Source organism: Oculina patagonica, chromosome 6 (genome assembly GCF_052425735.1).
Source record: "Oculina patagonica isolate OP01 chromosome 6, crgOcupat, whole genome shotgun sequence".
Classification (NCBI taxonomy): Eukaryota; Metazoa; Cnidaria; class Anthozoa; order Scleractinia; family Oculinidae; genus Oculina; species Oculina patagonica.
This window is the reverse complement of record NC_135763.1, coordinates 33,974,600-33,997,124: the sequence shown is the minus strand read 5'-3', so window position 1 is coordinate 33,997,124 and position 22,525 is coordinate 33,974,600. Positions and strand designations below refer to the sequence as shown.

General features: G+C 39.7%; 2 protein-coding genes across 2 annotated transcripts; one reads left to right on the top strand and one right to left on the bottom strand.

Annotated features, from left to right (window-relative positions):
• Nucleotides 1-3,806: 3,806 nt before the first annotated feature.
• On the top strand, nucleotides 3,807-16,555 carry LOC144657007 (uncharacterized). The gene is given in 3 exon segments (XM_078517278.1): nucleotides 3,807-3,867; nucleotides 10,446-14,750; nucleotides 14,753-16,555. Coding segments are annotated over 2 exon segments (4,905 nt in total). The 5' UTR covers nucleotides 3,807-3,867; nucleotides 10,446-10,471; the 3' UTR covers nucleotides 15,379-16,555.
• A 744-nt stretch (nucleotides 16,556-17,299) lies between these two features.
• Nucleotides 17,300-22,421, bottom strand: LOC144657036 (ras-related protein Rab-10-like). Its single transcript, XM_078517323.1, has 3 exons — nucleotides 22,227-22,421; nucleotides 19,395-19,443; nucleotides 17,300-18,647 (listed from the first exon to the last, which is right to left on the bottom strand). The coding sequence occupies exons 1-3, from the start codon at nucleotides 22,384-22,386 to the stop codon at nucleotides 18,230-18,232; spliced, it is 627 nt and encodes a 208-aa protein (XP_078373449.1). The 5' UTR covers nucleotides 22,387-22,421; the 3' UTR covers nucleotides 17,300-18,229.
• Between the last annotated feature and the right edge of the window lie 104 nt (nucleotides 22,422-22,525).

The window sequence follows — 22,525 nt, the reverse complement described above, 5'->3', positions numbered from 1 at the left end:
ATAGTAGTTGTGTAAAGTTGGAAAACAACAAAGGAGTAAACGCGAAACGCGAAAATAACCAATGATGGTTTCGACTGACGAATATTAAGACGGATTACGAGCGACAAACTTGAAAAAACTGGCCAGTTTTTTCAAGATCATGTGAGTTGTCCGTGACTGAGCTCTTTAACTTTTAAGTCTTCCGTACACTGATAACGTCACAATAGCTCGTGAGCACAGGCTTCCCAAGCTCAAAATGCGACTCTGTATACGATTTTGAAGACTTCTGCGCCGTTTAGTGGCCCGTCAGAATGGCTTCAAAATCGGCACAAAACACAAGTATAATGCACATTTGAGGAAGGAAAACTTTATTTCAAATAAGATAGTTATTTACACACTTTTTTTTTACGATTGGTGACTTTCCCATTCCCCTACGTATGCAGATTTGAATTTTAAGCTCGGAAAGCCTGTGAGCTATTAAAAGAATTTGTTTTCGTCGGTTGGTTGTTAAATGAAGAGAAATAGGTGTAAATCGTAATTAACGTAAGATACATCTACAGAATAAAAATCAAGTGATAAAAGCCATACAGCCAGTGTACAACTTCATGATTTGTAAACAGATTTAGGGGAGCAAAAAGGTATTATAATTTACTTCACGATGACTCGAGGTAAGGTCGCACCAACAAAACAAATTAAACAACTGAAATAAAACTCCTCCTTGGTTGGTTACTCCCATATGAAATGGACAGGAATGTCAATGTTCGTCAGAATGGATAAACTATTTTAAATTGGTATTCAATGTTATTAATTCAAACATAGAATAAATGTCAGCATTTACTGCCTAACCGGTACTGAAAGTGCAAAATGTATAAATAACAGAAAACTGGGTACTGAATATCCTTAACGGATTTAAGTTTGCAAAGTTTGTCACTCGGCTTAGTTAAGCTGGCGGCCTAAGCTGGCCTGGTTAAGCGTGCTACTCTAAAATGACTGACTATAGCAAAACGTTTTCAGCGAAGGAACTTGTCTCTTTTTTCGAGCTCAGTTGGTTAAATGCATGTCGAGCGGGTGGGTCTCTCAACCAAACGGGTTTCTCGCAAACGATTTGCAAGATCCGTCCTCGCCAGAGCGGTTCTCACGCCAACGTTTCAAACGTCTGTCAGGTTCATCCTTGTCCCCGTGGATGTAAGAAAAGTGGATGTTTAACGAACCTGCATCAGCCATCATGGACAGTTTTTCTTTATTATATGCCGTTCTGTTCATGTAATCATGTGGTTATGAGAAACTCACGGTGAATTTTCATAGCTCATATCTGACCAAAAACTGATGCCAAAACTGTCCAAAAATACGCTTTTTTTTTCAAAAATCTTCAGCAGTCAATGGGTCAAAGAATATTATATCCACAGGTCCATGCCACTGCATCCAGATGGCACCACTGATCAATTATCATCAGTTGAGACATCATTTAAGAGAGTTTGTGTGAAGACTACATCTTAGGTTACTGTATTTCCTTGTATAACTCTTTGCACAAAAAAAGGATCGATTATTTCAGGAAAGGTGAATAATTGATGGGGGGGGGGGGGGATTATTTCAAATATCTCTCACTGGAAGTCTTGCTGTAAATGTCGAATTATAAAATAATGATACACTAAACAGGCGATTTTTACAGTATTTTACCAAAGAGGTGTGATTAATCAAGGGACACTGTGTCATTTAATCTATTTTATTTGTGTTCCATTCCAGGTGGATCCTTCTGTCATACTAAATCACTTTATACTAAAGGCTAAGTCAATAAAAATGATTTATCATGTTAACAAAATGTAAGAAGTAGTTATGCTCATAAACACTAGTTAACGCCTCTATTGTATCATTATAAATTTATAATTCATTATAATATTCTGTTCCCCAATTTTTTACGATCAAGGCTGAAAAACAAGTACCTATCATTTAAGACACATTTAGAATTTGGACTACAATCCTGACATGACTCCCCCCTCCCCCCACCACCAAATCTCTCTTGGTTCGTCTGCCTTCTTGGCCTAGATCATTCTTGTCCCGTAGGCCCCTTTATCTCTTAGGCTATGGGGCCTGTGTATGAAAAACGGGTGACTCTGGGGAGACATGATTTGATTGGCTAGATTTTAACAAAGGGATTTTGCGGAAATCTTGCCAATCAAATCAGCTGTTTTAAACTACCGGTATCTTTGTTTTTGTTACAGTTTCTGTTATTGTTCCTTTTTTAAATAAATACTTAAAGTTTTGTTTTGTACTTTCAGTTGTTTCTCGAAAAAGAAATGAGCAACCTGTCTCGAATTCACACTCTCCCCTGAGGTACAAAAAGTAAATATGGGAAGTGCCCCGGGCACAAACTTGAACCATTACTGTGAAGTGCCCCAAAGAACACAACACAATGGTCCTGGCCTGGGCTCGAACAAAGACTGCTTGATCTGGGGACCAGGTCCTAACCATAAGGTCACTGGCTGTGTCTACCTTTGGCTTTGGAATATCCCTGATCTGAGAAAAAGCAATCTCTTCAAACCTGGCCTTTCACTAGCCCCACCAGCTCAGGGATTCATAGTTTTGACAATTAATCTTGGGTACGTTATGGCATTCTGACAGCAAGTGAGGGAAAACTAACCCCCCCGTTTATAGCAGTTAACTTTCTTTGATTTGCTACAATAATTATGTGATTTTTGTGAATCTCCAGGTTCCAATATACGTTTCCATTGATTTCCGGCTTGTACTGTTTGGCATTTCTGTGATGATGATAATGATGTTGATGTTGGTGATGGTGGTGGTGGTGACTTATTAGTGGTAATTTTAATGTCATTCAAGTGTGGATAATGTCAGCAAATGCCCAAGTTCCTCTGACTGCAAAAATGGTATCAACATCTCTTTCTCCATTAGTGTTTCATTTTTGGGTAAATTTTCCTCAAATGCATTTCTTTAAAGCAGTCTTCTCCCTCGATTAAAGTTTCTACGTTTAACTTACGTTTCTTCGGTTCAACCAAAACGCTGTGTAGCTATGTTTCCGTTTGCAAAGCCTCCGCTTGCAATATTTAAGGGCGAGTAGTTTGTCATGGTTTGTAAATTTTGCCATTGTGCATTCGACAATCGATTCTATTAATTACTTCCTTTTTTGAGGATCCTGCTTTTTCTAAACTTCGTCCATGCTCTCCACTGAGACATTTCCCTGTACGTCTTCATTGAGAAATACATTGTACCTATAACTGCGAACGTTCCGAAACAATAACCCGCGACCGTCCACACATCTACAAGACGATTAACGCGCTGTACATCGGGCCAGACATCAACATCTGCCATGTGCTTCACTTTACTGGCTGCGCCACCGAGAACATTCACGTAAGACAAGAGCACATTTCTATTTGTCTTGCCTTCTTCTTCAAGCACGCCCTCGAGAAAGCTTTTGTCTTCGTCCTCCATTTTGGATTACTGTATTGCAAATGCGAGAGACTAGGACCGAAATAATATTCTGCCGTCTGTCACACAAGCACGCACGCCCAGTTTCAATAATAATAATAAATTGAAGGTGGATTACGCTGTCCGCTGGATAAAATACAATTCATTGGATAGCGTAGTATGGTTTATTAAACATTTATCCAATGGATAGCGATTTTCCCGTTAATAGCGTTATCTTTTCTTCGAAGATGTGTGTATTGTTATGCGTGACACTTGATTTGAGCAAAAATATGTGACAGATCCGCGTGACAACATGGTCAAAAGACACAAAAGACTGGACACTAGCAGGTAAAAATGCACCGATGTCAGCATTTTCATTTCCGCTGCACGTAGACTAGAGTGAAAGTGAAAATGTCGGGACGTTCTTGCTGCTCGGAACACTTTGCTACTCTGCCAGAAATGTGAGATGTAAGTACTTGGTCGTAGAACGTTGATTGGTAGGTAGGTAGGTAATACTTTATTTAAAACACGGTAATTCCATTCAGGTGTACATAATAAAAAAGAACAAGGAATAAAAACACTAACTAAGAGAGGCTATTAACTACGGGTCTACATATGAACTTGGCGTATTTTGTCATTCTGTATAGTGAAACAGTACATAATATGTATCTCTGATCTTCCCTCTACTAGTGAGAACAAACAAACAAAAACCTGCTTTACAAGGATGCCGTGTATTAATAATGCAATGAGCCAACTGTGATTCTTTCTTAAATTGTGTGATGGATAGTTTTATCATCGGTAAGCCATTCCATAACACACCCCGCTGTAGCTGGCTTCGTTTACAATAATTAGTGCGCGGCTGTGGTATGGATAGCTTTCCTTCAGTATTCCTGAGATTGTATGTCAAGGCTTCATTACGCGCTTATTGTATAAGCGGAACCCTATTTATTTATGATGGATGGATGAAATTCATGATTCTATCAGACATCCTCCATTTTGAAAATACGGGAAAAATTACAGTCAAATGTATGGAAAATAAAAACGCGATTACGGGTTACCCCAAATTTTATCATTAAAATCATTTGTTTAATTTAATTTCCGATTCATAAATAACACAGAAATTCAAATTATTTGATGAAAATAAAAAAAAAAATTCTCATACAAATTCTGTCAAACTTCAAAATGGCGGATCTTACCACAAAAAGCTAAAGGTCTATGGTGTTTAAGAATTGGTTTAAGCTTAGTGTGGGTATATCGAGTCATGGATGTACACAGGGAGGCTGGAGAGCACGAAAGATGTGTTAGAGTTAAACAAGGCATAGATTTAAGAGGAATAGCTAGAGCAATCTAACTTCTTGAGTTCCTCCAAACCTCCCAAGTGCATCCGTATACAGTGGAACCCCGATATAACGATCTTCGATATAACGATATTCCCGATATAACGATGAACATGTTATGTCCCGGCAATATAAAATGTATGGGACGGAACCCCGATATAACGATTCCTCGATATAACGAATAATTACTGCTCCCTTGGCATATCGTTATATCGGGGTTCCACTGTATCACACTTTCCAACCATCCCGATCTTATCCATCCATCCATCTGTCCATCCATCTGAAATGACAATTTATCCCAATTTTTTTTAGCCAGAACTTTGGACATTCTCCCTTAAAGGTCGGGACACACTAGGCGACAAGTCGCAGCGACAGATACGACGGGTATCTGTGACAAGTCGGTCTGTGTGTACTGCTTTAAAACAAGCCGCTGCGTCAAGGTGCTTGATACGCAAAATTTGGAATAGTGGGAATGTGAACTAGTTTTCCAATTCAATATGGCAAAAATACATGACGTTCTGTCATTGGTTATTTTGTCACAGCGACTTGTCACAGAAGTGTGCAGGGGGGGGGAAAAAAAAAAAAAAAAAAAAAAAAAAACAAAAAAAAAAAACAAAAAAAAAAAAAAAAAAAACCCCCCCCCCCACCACCACCACAAAAACAAAAAAAAAAAAAAAACCCCCCCCCGGACATGTTGCGACAACGCTGCTCTCACTTATTTTGTTGCTGTGATCAATCGCACAAATTCAAACTGGTTTGATTTTGTGCGACTGATTGCAGGGACAAGGATTGTCGCAAAAATGCACCATGTCACACAGGCAACATTTAGCAGCAAATTGTCCCCACGACATGTTGCAACGACTTGTCGCCTAGTGTGCTCCAACCTTAAATGAATAAATGCACAACTAAAAGCATGAACCAGTTGTGTGCAAAAACATGTTTTAAAATAGGCTAAAAAATCAACACCAAGGAAAAAATTTGGAATTTTCAGCTATAAAACAATCATGGGAAATTTGCACCAAAAATGCAACTGCAGACATCATCTTAATATATACATATGGCTGTGCACATACAAAGTTATATACTGTGGCTCAGGTGGAATTAGATAGGGCCAGTGCACAAGCTATGTTATAATCATTTTTACACTCATCTGTTTATTATGATCAAAAATTAGTTTTGTTTTTTCTTGGTACAATCATTATGCCGATTTTCTTATTAAAATGTGTTTCAAAATGTACAAAGTATTATTATTTTTTTGTAAATCTCATCTACGTATGACTTGGCCTAGTGTTTTTTTACAAAAAGATTATAACAGCATTTAGTAGAAACTCAGCTGTGTTCTATTGGAAATCCGCAAATCTGATTGGTTCTCCCACTGTTTTCTATTCGCCGATAGAAAACAGTTGTGTGCGCGAGTAGCTTTTTAAGTGGTAAATTTTCTTGATTTTTGTCTTCAAAGTGCACAATATTGTAGGTTTTGGACTACAATCCTTTAGAGTTTCTACTAAAACAATTAGACTACTTGCCCTCGTTTTCTATGAGCGATAGTCAACTCGGCTGCGCCTCGTTGACTATTTAACAATTAGACGGCAAGCTCGAGGTTTCTACCGGCTGATAGTTGGCGAGGGGCAAAGCCCCGAGCCAACTATCAAAAGCCGGTAGAAACCGAGAGTGAGCCGTCTAATTGTGTTAGCATAACCCACTTACCGATCTATTAAACTCAGACTATCGCTAGAATTGATTTATTGAAGGTTTTGATTGATAAAATTCAGCGAAGACTACGCGCGCGCTCCGAGAGCCTTCTACGGATCGATAGTAGGCACCTGTGTAGCCAATCAGATCGCGCGATTACCAATAGTAGGTCAGTGTGGTTATGCTAATTGCTCATAGAAAACTCGGGCTCGTAGTCTAATTGTTAATTAGCACAGCATGTAGTACATTTATCTATGACACACAGGCTGAGGCACCTGCATAGTTTTATTAAGAATAAGTGTTATAGCAGAGCTCCAGCATGTGAAGTGCAGCAGCAAAGCACCATAATAATGATATAAGTGTAGGATCAACTGACTGACTGCCCCTACAGACTCTGGGGGAGGGTGAGAGGAGTCACTGGGCAATTGCCACCTTGGTTAATGTTAGCTTACATCCCATCCATGTTATGGTCAATTGACAGCTGTCAAAACACAGTAACTGCTGACCAGTATCACATATTGCAGGGTCAGGTGTAGAGCCCATCAAGGTCGCATGTTTTTTGAAGTTGACTGCTGACCAGGTAGTGGTTTTTCATTGGATTGTGGGCTCACATCCTAATTTTGTACCTTATTCTCACTTAAGGTCGCGCAGGACCCTTGCTCATTAATATATTCATTAGCCAAATTTCTTGTTGGAGTGCTGCCTTGTAAAGCTTTAATTCACTACATTTTGAATATCGATTCCTCTAAAATTTAATAAGGATACTCAGGGATGATGGAATTACATCATGATTGTCCTTTTACTGAGAGATGACCGTTGTCTGTGATGTTACAAGCCCTTAAAAGTTTAACTGAAGATAATGCGATTTTTTGTCCAAGTTTTCAGCTAGCACAGCGCACCAAATTAAATGATTATATAGCCTAGTGATAAATCGTAACTTCTTTTGTGTTCCCACTAGAACGAAATTTTCGATTTCAAAAACTGCTACAAGTTAATGGCTTCTAAGAGAGTAAAAATGTGAAATCTAAACTTTGAAACATGCTATCTTCATTTTGAGAAGGAAATTTAAAAATTCGCTCTAGCCAGAACACAATAGAGTACACCAAGTTTATGTTCCTCGCGAATCAACTCTTGAAATTCTATATCGGCGGAGAAAACTTGGACACAAAATTGCAGGTTTTGAGGCTTCCGAAGACCTTCCGAGTCGATGTTTACAACAACGTGTGTAAAGCTGTGAATCTAATTATGATAATTCGCTATGTTCCAGCGCACGGGATGCGAGGCTGAGAACAATACCGTGTAATTACTTGACAAAGAACTCTGAGAAAAATTTTTTTCATGAATATTTCGTTTGTTGTCGGCTTCAGTCGTCGCAGTTCGTGCATACTCTTTAAATAAATACATACATAATGATTTCAAGGGTCCTGCGCGACCTTAATTTCGCGAGTACTAAATTTCGCGATTTTCGCGAAATTTAATACTCGCGAAATATAAGACACGCGAAGTTTAAAATCGCGAAATTTAATATCGTACCTATAATTTAAAAAAATAATGAAACTCGATGTGTTTTATCATAGTTATTCTGACATTTCTGAGCTTCATGTTTAGGAGTTTTTTGTTTAATTTTGTCCATTAGTTATCTCCCACTCTATCAGTCGCACTGTTCGAACTGTTCTCTGTCTCCAAGTTCCTCAAAAGTTCGCTCTTGCAGTCATAGATTAACCTATTAGGGATTTAGACTGTTGAATACCTTATGTTTTGTTATATGTATATTGTTTTGTTTGCTGTTTTTATGATGATTTTTATACTAATTATGTTGTTACAGTTTCGAGGTCAAAGCTTCATATTGAAGAATAGATAAAAATCGCGAAATTTAATACACTCCAATTGTACCTTCCTCTCAAAATTGCGAAATTAAGTACTCGCGAAATATGGCTCTTGATTTTTCGCGAAATTAAGTACTCGCGAAATTTAATGAGAATAAGATACTTTGTACCATCTGAAAATTGTATCATCATGTAAAATCAGATTTACAAAAAGAGCAAAGGAAACCTTCAGAATCTCCACTTTAAGCCTGGGCTAAATCTATTTAAAAGTCTGCCTCGAGCCTAGTGGCCCATACAGGCCGGAGCTTATCCCAATTTCCGTAGCATTAAGCGACTAGGAGTATTGCTACTCCCCCCTGGATGGGATGCTAGTCCATCGCAGGGTTACCCCCCAGCAGTAAATTCGCCGGTACCCATTTATACACCTGGGTGGAGAGAGGCACTGTGAGAGTAAAGTGTCTTGCCCAAGAACACAACGCAGCGCCCCGGCCAGGCCTCGAACCCGGGCCGTTCGACTCGGAGGCGAGCGCGCTAACCATTAGGCCACCGCGCCTCTCACATCTATTTAATATACCAAAAACCTTATTGTTACTTATTTTTGCGGGACTTAATTTTCGCGATTTTCAAAAAAACACGAAATTTAAGACCAGCGAAAAAAAGGTTCTCGCGAAAAATAACCACATGAAATCTAATACCCTTCTATATAATTCGTTATGAATGTTCAACATTGCCGTCAGTTTACTACTTAATTGCCTTGGTACAGTCGTCAAACTAGCTCTACTTTGTTGCAAAGGAACATGTCAAACTGTTTTTAAAGTTTTGTTTTGTTATATGGTTTTGTTCAGTGTCATTGGAAACTGTTGCCGTGGAAAATTAAAATCAGCTGGACCAATTTTGAGACTCACTGTTTGTTAATGTAGACCAGTATTTTGACAATTTTCGCGAAATTTAGTTCCTGTAATCGTATTTTTTTGGCCAAATCGCGAAATTTAAGTCCCGCGAAAATTAGTAACAATAAGGTACCAACTGTTTATATTTATTGTGTTGTTTAGAACCAGGCGTGTCAGTATTGTGACTTTCTTGAATATATGTATCAGACATCTGTTGAGTGGAAAAGGCCAGTGTGGTCAGGTGTTGAAGACATTTGTGGGTAAATTTTGTAAGAATTCTGAAATTTACTGTGCATTTCATACTGAAAGTTTATTCATCGACAATTATTACACTGGACAATTTCATATATGTTTCATTGCCCATGGCCTATTTAAAACAAACAAATGTCAATCAGTTCTATAGAGGAAGCTTTGTTCATATATTTATGGCCAGCAAATGCAAACAGATGACATCAATAAAACCCGGAGCAGGCAACATTCCAGAACATGCCAGAACATTAACAAATAACTGAAAATAATAATGCATAAAAAAAAGGAAATAAAAATGTACTTTTGGTTTTAAAGCAATATTAACAAAAGAAAAAGCACATTACCTGGCAGTCGTCCTCGTCGGAATCCATCTTGCCAGTTTGCGATAATCACGTGATGCCTTTGGTGGGAAAATAGTTGAACCTTGTTTTTATTTTTGTCTGTTCTCATAGGCCTCTGTGATTTTCTGCTGCCCACAGAGAGCCCACAAGGTGGTACTCAGAAATTGAAATCTCTCTCTTATTATCACCAATTTATTTTGGATATGTGCTGAGAATATGGCTTTACTGTAAGTCAAAACAGTAAACCCGAAATTTATGTTTGGCAGTAGTATACTTCTATGAATTCGAGAAAAAACGTGAGGCCTTCAGAGCGTTTTTTATTAGTGTCGAGAAACCAACACCAAAGGAATTACACTGGCCAGTCACAAGAAACACAAACAACAAATGAACCAATGAGAACACGCAGCAAATACACGTGACCAGCACTAAGCGCGGGAAAACGCACATGGCCAAGTCGTGATTGGTTTTAATTTTGCATCTGATTGGTTAAGTAGGTGGTGGGAGATTTGTAAACCAATCACAGAGTGTAGTATTATTACTTTGGATACAATACTGGAAAAACGCTCTATCAACATCCACATTCAGTGAAAGTGGACGTTGGTAAAGGAACTTTTCTAATTTTTGCTTGAGCTAAATTTCGTACAATAGGAACATACAAAACCAATTTTTTTTAAGATTCCAGTTAATCTAAGTAATCATTTTCTCATTTAGTTTTTCAGCCTTGGCAAAGAAAGAGAATGGCGACTGCAAGTTGGGTGACAGCACTTCACAAAAAGGAACACAAAAACTGGGTGATGGTTGGATGTGCCTTGAACATTGCCAAAAATGGAATTACGCCACTAATCCAACGGGAAATGGAGGCTTGGTACCAGTCTCTTATATCCAGACCACCTCTACAGTCACTTCCTGTATGTACTTGTGCAATTGGCTCTCCAAAGTGTGTCACATGTGTCACTTGGGAGACGGAACTCAAACGTCACCACAAGTCCAGTCGACCAAAGATCTGCTGGGACAACAGTGATAGGACGCAGTGGGGTTCTCCAACTGGGGCATGGGAAATAGCGAAAATCTTTATGCCAACTCTTGGAAGACGTAGAACACATGTCGTTGACGCTGACACCACAGACATTGGTGGTCTTTTAAACTTGTTAGAATGGTGTCCTTTTATCAACCCTCCAGTTAGGCGGACAGTTTTGAGTTCAGCACGAGACCAGTGCAGGAATCACTGGGCGCATGCTCCAAAACAAGAACTTCAAGATGTAGATGTCAATACCATATTTGGCCATCTGAATAATCTGCTCAATGACCCAGTCTTCAACGCTGACATCGCAGCCCAGAAGTCATCTAAAGACTTGCAAGACTTGTTCCATCACGGTCTGGTAAATGTCAGGGATTCTGAAGTCGAGGCTCTTTATCTGCTCCGTCAGTCACTGGTATCAGACTTGACAAAGTGCCGAGTTGATTTGGCTGATGTTACAAAGACAGTTAGTGAGGCTGTCCAGAAAGATGTATCTAAAGTGAAAACACAAGGTGATTTAAACAGAGAAGGGATTGTCAAGTTGAGAGAGCAGCTGAGTACCCAAGTAAAGGAAGTTGAAACTGGCCTCAACGAGAAAATATCCAAGGTCTTAAACACTATTGAAGATTTCAATAGGATAATTGCCGAGCGGCATGACTTGCAGGGAGCCTTACAGCTTATCAGCCAGGATGTGGACCATGTGAGAAGTGAAGTACAGAACGTTGCTTTGGAACTAACTAGAACAAAATCACAAGTAGACAACTTAGAAATCAACCTCGCAAGCGTGAAATATGAAGTGGCCACAAACAAAAACACAATTTCAAATTTGCAGAAGGATGTCATGGAAGTCAAGGAAGAAGTAGAAACATTGAAAGCGAAACCCCCGGAGAGACAGATCAGCGATGACAGCGACGCACTGTGCACCGCACCGAGTAGATTAACAGCATTCACTGGCCGTGAGGCAGCTCTGGCATGGCTAGAACAAAATCTAGACCCAGATCAGAGTTCTGAAAATTGCCCCGGGACGTCCTGTTGTACTAAAGCTATATGTGGCCTTGGAGGATGTGGAAAGACTTCTCTGGCTGTAGAATTCTCTTGGAGATATATGAATCGCTTCCCAGGTGGTGTGTTCTGGATCAACGGGGAGAGCGATGAAAATGTCTGTAAATCAGTTGTCGAGAACCTTGCTCTTCTGAATATTCCAGCCTCGACAAGTGAGAAAGTCGATGACACCCTAAACAGATTGTTGGCCACCTTATCCAAAAAAAGGCGGCCATGGCTTCTTGTTGTGGACAATGTCGATGAATTGGAAGATCCAACGTGTCCCACAGGCGTGAAGAAGATTTCTAAAGGGCCTTGGCAAAGAAATGGTAAAGCATTCAAGCATGGACACATACTGCTCACAACAAGAAGAAGTGCTAAAGACACGAAAACGTTCTTAAAGCTTTCTTTTGAGGATTCTTTTGAACTGCAATGTTTCAGTAAAAAGGAAGGCGCGTTATTCCTTATGCAAAAGACCGGTTTAAAAGAAGAACCCCTTGACCCAGATGCGATTCTGCTAGCCAAAGAACTGGGATCTTTGCCATTAGCCCTCGAGCAAGCAGCAGCTTACATTTCTGCTCTTCCTATACCTTGCAGCTTCAAAGCTTACCTAGAAAAATACAGAGCTGTTAAGCTCCGTCTCTTAAAGCAACAACCAGCTACAGCGCTTAGTGTAGAGGCTCAGCACCGTCTGTCAGTGCACACAACCTGGGAGATGAATTTCGAATTTTTAAAAGAGATTTCGCCCGCTGCCGCCACCATGATGCGCATTGCAGCCTTTTTAGAATCTGATAATATTCCTATTGATGTCATCAATCCTGGCTTTCCTGAATTACATCAAGAGGACTTAAGAGAGGGTGCACGTTCTGAGATTGATGTAGATGTCATTCTCAAGGTGCTGTCTAGTTATTCGCTTTTCTCAGTCGACCAAAAACGTAGAGTATTTGCTGTCCATAAACTCGTTCAAGAAGTCGTCAGAGAAAGCCTAACAACAGCAGAGAGGATAGAGATATTGGTGGCAGCCACTCGAGTTCTTTATTTTGCATTTAAAGAAACTAACAAACGAGACATTGCCATTGCTCTTCTGCTGAGCTTTCGCACGTTAAAAAATCATATAGAGGAAGAGTCGAAATTGTTAAAAGAAGATAGTCTGCATGGTCTTTACAACACTGAAATCCTACCATTATGCGTCTTTGTTGAAAAGTTATTCTCCGATGACATTTCTCTTTTTAGCCGAGTCTATGCTGAGCTGTCAGAGTTCAAGTTGAGAGTATTACGTATAGTGTGTAGCGATGCTGATCAGCCAGATTTGCTCCTCGAGACGATGGTTCGAACAAGTTTATTAAAACAGAGCTGCTCATCTCCTCAAATTGACAAAGAAGCGAGGAAATTATCTGACAACGCTGTGAAGAAGCTGAATGAATATGAAAAGTCTGGTGTTAAAGTAAATGCCGATATCAAATTTGACGTCCTCGAGCGCAGTGCTTCCTGTTACTTTTTGGAAAAGCAGTGGGAGGAATATTACAAAGCTTTATTGAAGCTCGAAGAATTACCAACAAGTCTGGATAAGTATGTACAACTGCAACTAGACATTGCAAGAGCAGAATCTTTCTTATCGCCTTGCAATCCTCAGTCTCCTTTGAGACGTTATCAGAATACCCTCAAGATTGCCAGAGAAATTTGGCCCTTTCATGATCCCCGCATTTTAACTCTTCTTGAGGAAATTAGCGATTTCCTATGTAAAGCGGGAATGGTACAGGAAGCTAAACCGTATGCTAATGAATTGTGGGAAATCTGCAAGAAACTTCCACCTACTTCTGTTTTTTACATAACTGGGATGACAGCTGCTATGAGGGTAAAATGCCATTTTGATCCTCAAGCCTCGGAGAATATCCTGGTGGATATTCTGGAACGTAACTGGCCCGATATATACAGAATGGCGGCTTCCTTGCGTCAGCGTCAGGTAAATGTGGAAGAAATCACTGTTGCTGACGGTACCGAAAAAGTCTTAGTGGTATTTCTAAGTAGCATGCTAGAATGTTTCTTTGCAGCAAGACAACGCAACTTTTTAACAACCAAATTAAACTTTTACAGAACGATTGCGGAGATAAAATTGTATATTCAAAAGAGTCTTTTTGGTGAAATTCACCCAGACATGGAAGAGGCGTACGAGTGTCTGAAATGTGTACACGTGATTGAAGGAAACGAGAAGGAGGTCTCACGTCTCCAAGAACTAGTTGTTAAATGTCAACAGCTAGTGCCAGACCGTAACAATTCCGCTCACCAAACCCTTCTATTTGATGATAGTTTTATTCGTACCAGGTGGTGCAAACACTGTGCCAACGTTTTGTTCAGGAAGGGAAACTATTTAGGTGCACTGGAGCTCTATGATCAAGCTTTAAGCCTGTCGCAAAACGATGCCAAGTTGCTAAGTAACAAAGCGGCAACCTACGTAAAACTTTCGCAACAAAGCTCGGTGGAAGACAAACAGACATTTCTTGAACAGGCTTTACAAGCCTCTCAAGATGCAATTACTGCAGATCGCTCCTGGGTGAAGGGTTATTATTGGAAGGCTGTCTGTCTTGCTCATCTTGGCAAACGAGGTCCGTCACTAGCTGCAGCTGCTGTTGCTAAACATCTGTTTCCGTTGCAGTGCGCCAAAATCCCCGCAGTTGTGGCTCGTTTTGGAAGCTGTGACGCCCATGTTGTAGCAACGGTGCAAGAACTTCTTCAAACAGCGGAAAGACGAGACACTCAGAATCTGGTGATTGTGGTGAAAGAAGGAAGATTCGAGCTACCGAGTCCATTACAACTTCCGAACAATACAGTGATGGTTGGCCTTGGGGAAGTCCAAATTACCTGCCCTAAAGGTGTCCCACTGCACTTAGATAAAACCGTGTACATTGAGAACATTACACTTACGCCCACAATGGGGTTCATCAAAAGGGTGAAAAAAAAGCCAAAACATGTCTCAATCGTGGCCAATTGGACGCGGCGCTGTCGCTGTACAGTGAAGCACTAATTTCATGTCCAAACAATCCACAAATTCTGACAAGTAGAGCCTCGACCTACTTAAAATCCGCCGAGCTAAAGAAAGATATTGCGTATGAGCGCGAGATATTAGAGCTTGCATTGAATGATACCGAAGCTGCCATCAGATCTGATCCTACCTGGCTGCTTGGTTACTACACCAAGGCAGTAAGCTTGGCTGAGCTGGACAGAAAACAGCAAGCTCTGGCTGCAGCAGCAGTGTTTAAACACTTGAGCTCAGGTCGGGACGTTCCAGGAGTTGCTCAACGCTATGGAGGTCTCTATTTCCTAGTCATTCAGAATTCAGATGAACTCTGTGGTGTTTCTGAAAGAATTAAGAAGCTAGAGGATGTGAATCGAGTTTTGATATTAAAAGAAGGAAAGTACTTGCTGGAAAGGAGTGTTAAAATCCCACAACAGGTCGTCGTTGTTGGTCATGGAAAGGTTACAGTAACATGCAAGAATGGAGCACCTTTCCGCTACACTGAAGCCTGTCATGTTGAAAATGTTGAAATCATTGCTGACTGTGACAATGAGGACAATGAACAGCAGTAACAAGACTGATTCAAATGACACTCAATAAGAGGAAGTCTGACATGTATCTCTAGCCACACCCTTAGGGTATGAACACACCAATGACTTGCTTAGGGATAGGCTATTAATTTTAAGAAGGGATGATGGGCAATTTATCACGATTTTTTATCCAGCTTTTGGCTTGTTCCATATATATATTTCTTTTACTGTCTCCCTTTGCACGGGTTTTTGTTTTTGGTAATTGCCCAACCCTCACCCCTTCAAAAAAGTAATGGTCTACCCCATATTAATGTTCCAAATATTAATTCAAGTAATTTAATCCATTTCTTTTAATGTCGATGTGAACATTGAATGTAATATGCGTAACGCCAGTTTCCAATTGCCATTTTTTTAAATTATAATTTTGCAACAGGACCGTTTATGGGAAGAGCATGATGAAATCGGTAAGATTTCAAACATTGTTTGTAAAACGTTGCTGTACATTACAATAGCCATGAAGGCTAACACTCAGTTTATTATAAACTTGAAGCTGATAAAGCCGGGAATGCCAAAAACTTTAAGTTGTTAATATCTAAGAAGTATGCTTATATCTTCATCGTTTTGTAGTTATAACCTCTCTAGTCACTGTAGAGAAAGATCATAACTAAATCATGTTTGACAAGTTCCCTTAAAACTGATTTGATTTTCACTTCTTTGTGTGACTAAACTGTATCACTGCCGTATTATAACTGCTGCAGTTTTTTTTTCTGAGGGGGGGGGGGGGGAGGTGCGTAGCTGGTTGTGTACCTTTGGCGTGGTCGCTTGTCTGGGGCGCGGTACGGAATGTATTTGAATTTTCAGGAAAGGACCTCGCTAGAGATATTTAACCAGTTTAAGTTTATAATAATAAACTGATTTTATTGTATTATATTGACAGTTTTTTACAACTATTTTTTTCGAAGATTTATGGTAAATATGATACAAGCACGTGAGTTCCAGGCCTACTCCAGTTGTACATAGTAACAAAAAACTCGGATTTGATCGATTTTCATAATGCGTTAGTTGAAATAGAAACATGAGTGGAATATAGTCAGTCGGTCAATTTCAAAATTGACCCAGACCGTTTTGTAATTAAATTAAAAATGTAACAACAGAAAAATACATGTGGAACTTTTTTTAACAGATAACAAGAAAGGAATTTCTTTGTTAGTAGACTGCTGCCTCGTCCCCAGGCGGTTAAGGCGGGGGTTTAATTGAAGGCCGTTTTTTCACCGTTTTTTCATGGGTTTAACGAAAATATCTTGTTCGAGTTTCAAGGAATCTTAAAAACTCTTAGCTCATCCCACATGTCTATGTTTTGCGGTGTTTTTGTAAATTTTGGGTAAATTTGGGGGATTTTTGGGAGGAGATAGTTTTTCTCAAAGGATGAGGAAAATTTAGAGAAATTATAAATATTGGAGATTTAATGTGATTTTAAAATTAGAATTTGAAGTTTAAAATTGGTAGACGAACACCAGTTAGTCCCCCTTTCTCTGGCGTGGGGGTCAACTGTCTAGTGGTGTTTCAAACACTTTTTTTTCTTTCTTTAATCCCTTTTTTTAACCTCTCAAAAATTCATTCAAATTTAGGTAAAACCCCACCTTAAGGCGGGGAAACGGGGAGCGCAAGGGCAGATGGTTAGGAAGCGAGCCGTCTTCCGTCCCATCAGTCCCACAACACCAAGCGAACAGTGCACGACCAAGGAAGAGGACGCCTGGGGACAAGGCTGAGCAGACTGCAGAACAAGCGGAAAAGTGAAGCAGAGCGTAAAGCACGATACACACGCGCGGAGCGCGAAAAGTCGTTCCCGTCTGGCGCTCCGCTCCACCTTGCTTGGCTACTTTGTAAGTTCCATAACAGGTAGCTTAATCAATTGCACAGCGGATCATAAACAGTTGTGATTTGGCAGCTCTTAGCTGACGCACCAACGAGAGTAATAATTACTCCGTGAATTACACTTTACTCAGTTTAACAGCCATTACGAATCATAGTCTAACATTTGAGTATTTCCAAATTATAATGGTGCAAGTATACGTTACTACGTTTAACATAACCGTAAATTTTATGATATTTTACAAAAAAGCTCTTGTTAACTGATTACTTTTATGTTCAAGTGTCACGAAATGTTCTGAACGGCGTGACTTTGTTCAGTGAGCAGCTTTATGCATTTGTAGTGACTTCACATGATTTCGATTGTAAACTTTCTCATACCCAGTCACAGTAGACGCACCGATATAAATATATTGAAATTCCCACAGTAGTTTACCTCGGTATAAAAACTCTCACAGTGCAACCTTGATATAACGGAAGAGAGCGATGCTAAATATCCAATTACCGGTAGGTTAGTTTTTGACGTTTGTTGTATACGACGTTCAGTCAATATATGAGCAATCCGTTTGCTCTTCCCAACAAATCATATAGATGACAACCTGATCACGCATTTCATATACCCTTAAAAATAAAGGAGGCACTAGGGAACAGTCCCCTGCGTCCCGTTCACATTTCTCGTTTTGCGCATTTGCTTTGTGGACCTGAGAAGATTACGAAACGATACCATTTGATTAGGGCAGCTCTCTTCCCTAAGACGACACACGAGCCTTTTGAAGGGTTTCGTAAAGCTCCTTTGTCGAAAATGCAGCGTTTTGCGGCAAATACCAAACCAAAACGCGGAATACCTGACGGTCTGACGTATGCTGAACGTCTTAATCTTTATAATGACTTTTCTGGTCGGTACACAATCGTTTTGCCAAATTCGTTCCTTAGGTTAGTTATATCGGAGTAGAGTAACTATTTACAGTTGCAACATTTACAGAACATAAGTTGAACATGGAACATTCACAGAACATAGAACCTTTTACCGACTGCAGCATGACTTATGATGCGAGCTCGATCCCTTTAAGTTCACTCTTTTTTTCTTGCCCTTCCCGTTTTTCATATTCTCCTCCTTAACCGGCGGGCATACTTTGTTCAAAATGTCTTGCGTTAGAAGAGTAAAAGCTTGTTCGATATTTTCACTTGAAAGTGCGCTGGTCTCCACGTGTCGAATGCCGTGATTTTGGGCTAGCATCTCTCCTCTTTCCTTTGTAATTAGTCTCTTTTCCTCAAGGTCGCATTTATTTGCAACCAGAATTTTCTCCACGTCCTCGTTTGCGTGCTCCTCGATTTTTCTCATCCACTTTGAGATGTTATGAAAGGATTTTTCGTTGGTGACGTCATACACCATCATGATACCCAGGGCCCCACGATAATAAGCTGTTGTGATGGTATGGAATCTAGAGAACAAAATAATATAAGCTCGAACTGAAAACAAATCACCAGTTATTTTAAAATAGTACTTTAAATAGAAATGTACCCTTGGTGCCGGATTTGTTACCGCCAGATTATACAATGATGAAAGACCTGAGAAATACTTGTTTTCAGATTTTTGGACCTCTATCCCACGCGTTTTTAGCGGGAAACCGAAATAGAAGTTTTGACAGTTTTGAAGTTTTGTTTTTGTACTTAATTTTAAGCCTATTATTGTCACGCGTTTTATACATGAGCCTCTGGCTCGGATATGGAGGGCAACCTCGTCCTGCGTCATGACGTTGATTGATCGATCGATCGATCGATCGATCGATCGGTTGATTGATTGATTGATTGATTGATTGATTGATTGATTGATTGATTGATTGATTGAAAACTAGCGGGCGTGAAATATTTCGACGCAAGCGGCTGCTCAGTTATAGCGGGAAACATTGGAAACCGACGGACGCAATACTAGCATTATGGCGGGAAAACAACTGGAAGCTGTGACGAATAGGGAAGATGATGGCGGGAAAACAACTGTCGGGTGACATGTTGGCGGGAAAAAACTGGAGCATAATGACACTGCACATTATGGTGGACAAATGCCATTGCACACGACCTGTGGGAAACCATCGAATATTCACCGGATTTTAGCCTTGTCGATTAACAGTATCATCCATGGCCGGGCGGAGGGAAATAAAAATCTTGTACTCCCGGAAAGTCTACTTTACCTTTCTTGTCCCGCAGTATCCCAAATTTGTAGCTTGATTTTCTTTCCCCCTAAAACAATAATCAAACGTTAACAATTAAATCGATAAGGATGGAAGGAATACATTTAAGTTGCAAGAAATACGAAAGATTTAATAATAGAAATGACTTACATTGAGCACAATTACAGAAAGAGCAGTATAAAAATACAAGTCATTTCTATTCTAAAATCTTTCGTCCTTCTGGTAACTATTAAAACTGCATTCATTGCATTTCCATACAAACACAAAGTTGGATTACTAAACGTAACTAAACCGTGGAGCTCGCAACGGTATTAAATCTATCCTACGGTTTCATAATAAAAAAAATGCACAAATCCGTGAAAATATCCGGTAAAAAAACGTTGCTTAACAAATATCCGGTAAAAAAACGTTGCTTAACAGGTGTGTTTACACAAGTAAATGCGGGGATCTCGCGAGAATGATTCGTAATACACCAATTTCTCTCCCATTTTCTCACTAAGAAGCAAAGAGTTAGGTCGAGCTTTATTATTTGCTTGGCCGGCTGAGAGCTGAAGAAAAGCAACGAAATACAGTCGAACCCCTATTAAGCGGCCACCCATTAAGCGGCCAACCCCTATTAAGCGGCCAGTTACTAAAGACCCGAAAATATTGTCAGTAAAATACTGTAAATATAACCCCTTTAAAGCGGCCACCCCTATTAAGCGGCCGCGGCCACCTTTCTGCCGCCCCGATGAGCGTTCTCCTATTGTTTTTACCTCTATTTAGCGGCCAATAAGAATGTTATATACGATATTTAAATTAATTTCCAACAATCTCAGACCGTGACGGCCGATAAAATCATTCAAACACAGGTTTATTGTCGTCTTCCTGTGATTTCGTTATTCCTTTTCACCTTATTTTGTATTGAAATAATGTTACCTTTTAAAAAGACCTTATGCTAATTTCTGACAAACCCCTATTAAGCGGCCAACCTCTATTAAGCGGCCAGTTGCCATTTCCCCGAGGGTGGCCGCTTAATAGGGGTTCAACTGTATTCACAAAATCACGGTCGGTGTGCAAGACAACAGCAAAATCCCAGAAACTTTTTTTATAGATCAAAGTATGCATTTGTTATTTGCAGCAAAACAACCTCAACTTGTAATGCCAGGAGCGTAAACAGGAACCCACCTCTCTCCACTCCTGTCGGGATGGAAAACTCCGTCGGTGGTGGACAGGGGAGAGTTAAGTAACTTGAGAGAATTTGATGGTAGATCAAGACAATATCTCCTAGTTGATTAATTCTTTATTCTCATCACCTTTCTTTTTGAGAACGTACTGATAGTGTAAGAAGAGCTAAGGAGAAACTAGATATCGATTACCGTATTTATTCGATTAAACGCCGCGGCGTTTATTGAATTTTTTGTGATTCGACTGCGGCGTTTATTCGAGGGTGGCATTTATACGAGGGCGGCGTTTATTTAAAATTCAATTTACTTCTTGCTAACAATAGTATGGTAACTGAACATTTGAATTTTAAAAACAGAAAAATGTTTTAGTGCTTGTCTAAAAAGTTATTTTCATTTTGTCACAATCAAGAAAATATTTTTGAGGCTTGATCAAACTTGATTGTTACTGGATTTGCTTCTTGACTCTATTATTGGAATAAAAGCCGCATCATTCGCGGGCGGCGTTAATTAATATTTCTGGCCTTATGTGCGGCGTTTATTCGAGGGAGGCGTTTAATCGAATAAATACGGTACTCTTGTGGACACTGATTGAGTCCAATAAATTCTTATAAACCACAGGAGGCGAGATTCGTGACACAAACATTAATACACCACAAGAAAACTTCAAAGGTCCAATATGCCGATCAATAAGCTTGAATATATAAGCGTAGCTTAGCGTAATATTTGGATAATTCTTCGACGGGAAGCCATCAATTATGCAATATTGCTCACTGAGGCGCTGACGTCATTTTTATTTCACCGAGGAACAATTCGTAATATTTCGCTGAGACATTTCCTTATTAGCCGAAAATCGTGCATTCCTATTCTTGCGTGTTATCGCTATAGCAGAAAATGATTTTTAATGTTAACTGTAAAATAAAAAGAAACCATTTGACTGCAGGCAGTGACAGATGTCATGCCATTGAAGACATAATAACAATATACAGAATAGAGAACGAGAATCTACACTCGTTTGATAACAAACGGTGGGTGTTTTCCTTCAACCGACTGAGACAATAAACAAAGATCGTTCTAGCATTTAAACTTATGTGCTTTGAATAGAAATCTTAGACAAAATACAGGACGAAGCCTTGGGGCGAAATAATCTTTCGTGATCGAAACAATTGCGAATGTCAATTTCACATTAGTTGCAAATGTGTTCACAGGAAGTCAATGATCCATGAATGTGCGAAAATATTTAAATCGACTTCAGAAATTGAAACAAACATTAATAAAAGAATAAAATGTTTTGCTTGACTATGTTTTCGATATATCCTAGAAGTCGGAAAGCAGAAATCGACATCTCGATTCTCTTTCGTTGCGTAAATAGCAATGTTCAAAAGTGACACCGCAATTGCAAACTTCAAGTCATCTGTGAATATATAAATGCCATTACATTCGGTACAAAAACTTGCGCGGTTTTCCCGGCAAACACTCCATGAAATATAGTTATTTACATTAAATATGAATACAGGTACCGGCTACCATGTCTGGTTTCAAACAGACGTGAATAATTTTTCTTCATTCTCTTCTTAAGCGCCGAAATATTTCGAGACATTCGAACAACTTTAACAAGCTACCTGCCGCTTCGTGTATATTTTCTCATAATCTACTTCAGTCTACTTACCGAGTTCCAGTGTTCTAATCTTGAAATCGATTCCAATAGTCGAAATAAAAGTCGGATTGAATGTGTTGTCGGCGAAACGAAATATTATGCACGTCTTCCCAACTCCGCTGTCGCCTATGAGAAGAAGCTTGAAAAACAAGTCAAAATTCGGCTTCGCCATTTCGAGAGATTGTTTCAAATTTGCGCTGTGTTACGTGACGGTCAGGGTCGTGTACTTGGGGAGTGGGGAATGGTTACTAGTTCGCAAACCGGAACCGGAAATGCGCATAGCACACGCGCGGCTAAATAAACAAAATGAA

Coding starts and splice junctions, on each gene's coding strand:
- LOC144657036 (XM_078517323.1), bottom strand. CDS start 22,386: ATGGCGAAGCCGAATTTTGACTTGTTTTTCAAGCTTCTTCTCATAGGC. Junction 19,444..22,226: donor GATTAGAACACTGGAACTCG/GTAAGTAGACTG, acceptor TTATTGTTTTAG/GGGGAAAGAAAATCAAGCTA. Junction 18,648..19,394: donor GATACTGCGGGACAAGAAAG/GTAAAGTAGACT, acceptor TTTGTTCTCTAG/ATTCCATACCATCACAACAG.